Consider the following 2,900-nt stretch of genomic DNA (forward strand, 5'->3'; position numbering starts at 1 on the left):
AGTGGCAGCGGCTCCAGCAGGGTATGCACAAAGGATGGAAGCAGATAACTTCAACTCTCAGCTTCTCGCTCCTAGACGGAGCAGTAAAAATGGCGGTGCTTCGGATATTTATGTCTTACTTAATTTTTAAAATTTTAGAAATGAAAATACAATCACATCCTTTCCTTTTCTGTTTAATTTCATTCCATATCCTCTCCTCCTGGGTGCCTCTCAAATTTATGATCTCTATTCCTTAATTTTCACACACACACACACACACACACACACACACACACACACACACACACGCAAATATATAAATACAATCTTCTGAGTCTATTTAATGTTGCTTGTATATGTATATGATTTCAGAACTGACCACTTGATATTGGGAACCAGTTAAAAGGATCGTCCCTGGGGAAGACTAATTCTTTAGCAGCTGTGGTTCTTTTTTTTTTTCTTTGTTTACAAAGTTTTTTTTGTTTATTTTTATTTATTTATTTTTTTTTTTGGTTTTTTGAGACAGGGTTTCTCTGTGTAGCTTTGCGCCTTTCCTGGAACTTACTTTGCAGACCAGGCTGGCCTCGAACTCACAGAGATCCGCCTGCCTCTGCCTCCCGAGTGCTGGGATTAAAGGCTTGTGCTACCACTGCCTGGCAGCCTGGGGTTCTTTGTTTAGGGGTGGAACCTTGTGAGATTTCCCGCTTTCAACTTAGCATATTGATTGGTATTGTCCCTGTTCAGTTTTTCTTTAGGAAATCATATTGTTGAAATATCGTGAAGCTTCCCTTTCATTTCTGCTTCCTACAATCTTTCCTCCTCCTCTTAATGATGCTCCCTGCACCTTAGGCACAGGAGTTGTGGAATATATATTGGGGCTAGATGCCCCACAAACACTTGTTCTCTGAATTTGAGTGGTTGTGGCTTACTGCAGTGGTCTCTCTCTGTTGCAAAGAGAAGCATTTTTGGTGAGGGATGAGAGCGACACTTATTTGTAGTAAGTGGAATTCACTTAGGAATTGTACTTTTTTAGTCAAGTGGTAGTACTGCATTCTCCTCTAGGACGCATGACCTCACTAGCCCCAGCTAATTTCCTAGCTTTCAAGCACCTGGCATGATTTCCCTGCTGTTGAGTGGTCCTAAGTCTAATTAGAGAGCTGTTGGTGGGGTTTCAGCAGCAGTGGTGGAACGTGCCTGTTGGAGAGTTCCAAGGACGAATTTTTAGACAATAACAGATTCTTGAACTGAGCCATGAGTATGGTTAGAAATTGAAAGTGAACAGGAACGGAAGTACACATTTCTGTTCACAGAAGTCCAGTGGCTTCCACGAGATGAGATGTGGTCTGAAGGATGGTGTGACTACAAGCGACTTCCAGGAAATCAAGCGCAGGGATGGTATCACTACAAGCGACTACCAGGAAAACAAGCACCTCCTTGGCACCATCCCAGTGATGGCAACTGTTGTGCCAAAGAGACCGCCTCTGGGAGACAAGAGATCATCTCTGCTAGCCAGACCCGATGAAGGAGGCTACAGTAGATACTACTGTCACGTGGATTACCAAAAATGGGATGAAGGCCGCTGTTTTTCTCAGAATCCAAGTAATGGTCCACCCTACAAAAGAGGCCCTTATGGCTCCCGATGGTCAAGAGATGAGTATGCCACAAGCCGACAGCCTGAATACAGGGCCATGATAAACGATTTTAGAAGAAGACTTTTCTATTCTTCCCATTATTCAAGACAACGATCTCCCCATAAACGGGGCGCTCCTTTTTTGAGAGAATCACGTGTGGGCGGGAAGGACTCCCTACACAGCAGATTTGGCTCCAGTCTCAGCAGTAGAAGCAGGATGCGCTCCTTCCATCAGTCTCGACATCGATGTAAAGAGAGAGCCATCCAGTTTTTGAAAACATCAAGAGATACTGTGCCTTCAGGTTCTTCATCCAAGGTGTTAAAAAGCCCCAGCCGGCTGACTGAGAAGGAACAGGCTGATGCTGCAAGCAAGTGGGCTAATGAAAATCCCAAGAAGTCAGAAGAAAATCACTTGGCTGAAATGTCCGAGTTTGAGACGGGATCCAAGGCACCGTTATGTATCAACCAGACAGAAGAACCCCAGTCCAACACAACAGCTGGCACAGAATTGTGTGAAGACAGCCAGCTTAGCAGTCGCTCAAAAGTGATTGCATCGAAAATCACGGAGATTGAGAAGGTTTACCGACAAGTCTGTGAAACTTTCGGGATGGTGGTGGAAAGGCTGGTTGAAAAGGATCGTTCCTTAGAAAAATCTATACAGTTTGCAATGAAGCAGAGTTTGCATGAAATAGGTGAGCAACATGTTGAAGAACTCAAGCATTTCATTATGGAGTATGATAATTCTACTCCAGATTTTGGAGACCCTTTTTAGAAGAATTAGGGCTCGGTTCAAACAAATTTTTAAAGCTTCTAGATTTTTCCCTTTGGACTTTTGAAATCTTTACTATTTTGTGATAAAGAGAAATATTTTATGATAACTGACGACGTTGCTAAGATCAAATAAACATCTACAGTAGTTTTTAAAGTCTCTTAACTAGAATGTTTTCCCTATGTGTAGAATCGTCTAATCCATCTTAATACATCCCCTCCCTTCCAAAAATGATGTTCAATTAATTTTTTAATGTTTGAAAAGGCAGTTCTGGAGAGAAGCTCTCTGTACTTAACTCATGGTCAATAGTCTTCCATGGTGTGCTGGTCTCCGGGGTATAATTTGAAGTTAGAGATCATTCCAGGTTGCATCATAGGCATTGTTAGCATTTTGAGTTGAGTTTGACTTGCTGCCTGCTTTTTTTCTGCTTTGTAACTTTCATTGGTGTCAAAATATGCTATCTTAAGGAAGTAGAACTTAGCTGTCTTGCAATATTTGCTTTGAGTATAATTCTTCTTTTTT

General features: G+C 42.1%; 1 protein-coding gene across 1 annotated transcript; it reads left to right on the forward strand.

The window, feature by feature from the left end:
- Positions 1-725: 725 nt before the first annotated feature.
- LOC131899544 (periphilin-1-like) lies at positions 726-2,485 on the forward strand. Its single transcript, XM_059251034.1, has one exon. It carries the CDS (start codon positions 1,311-1,313, stop codon positions 2,379-2,381), a length of 1,071 nt encoding a protein of 356 aa, XP_059107017.1. The 5' UTR covers positions 726-1,310; the 3' UTR covers positions 2,382-2,485.
- Positions 2,486-2,900: the final 415 nt, after the last annotated feature.

Source organism: Peromyscus eremicus, chromosome X (genome assembly GCF_949786415.1).
Source record: "Peromyscus eremicus chromosome X, PerEre_H2_v1, whole genome shotgun sequence".
Classification (NCBI taxonomy): domain Eukaryota; kingdom Metazoa; phylum Chordata; class Mammalia; order Rodentia; family Cricetidae; genus Peromyscus; species Peromyscus eremicus.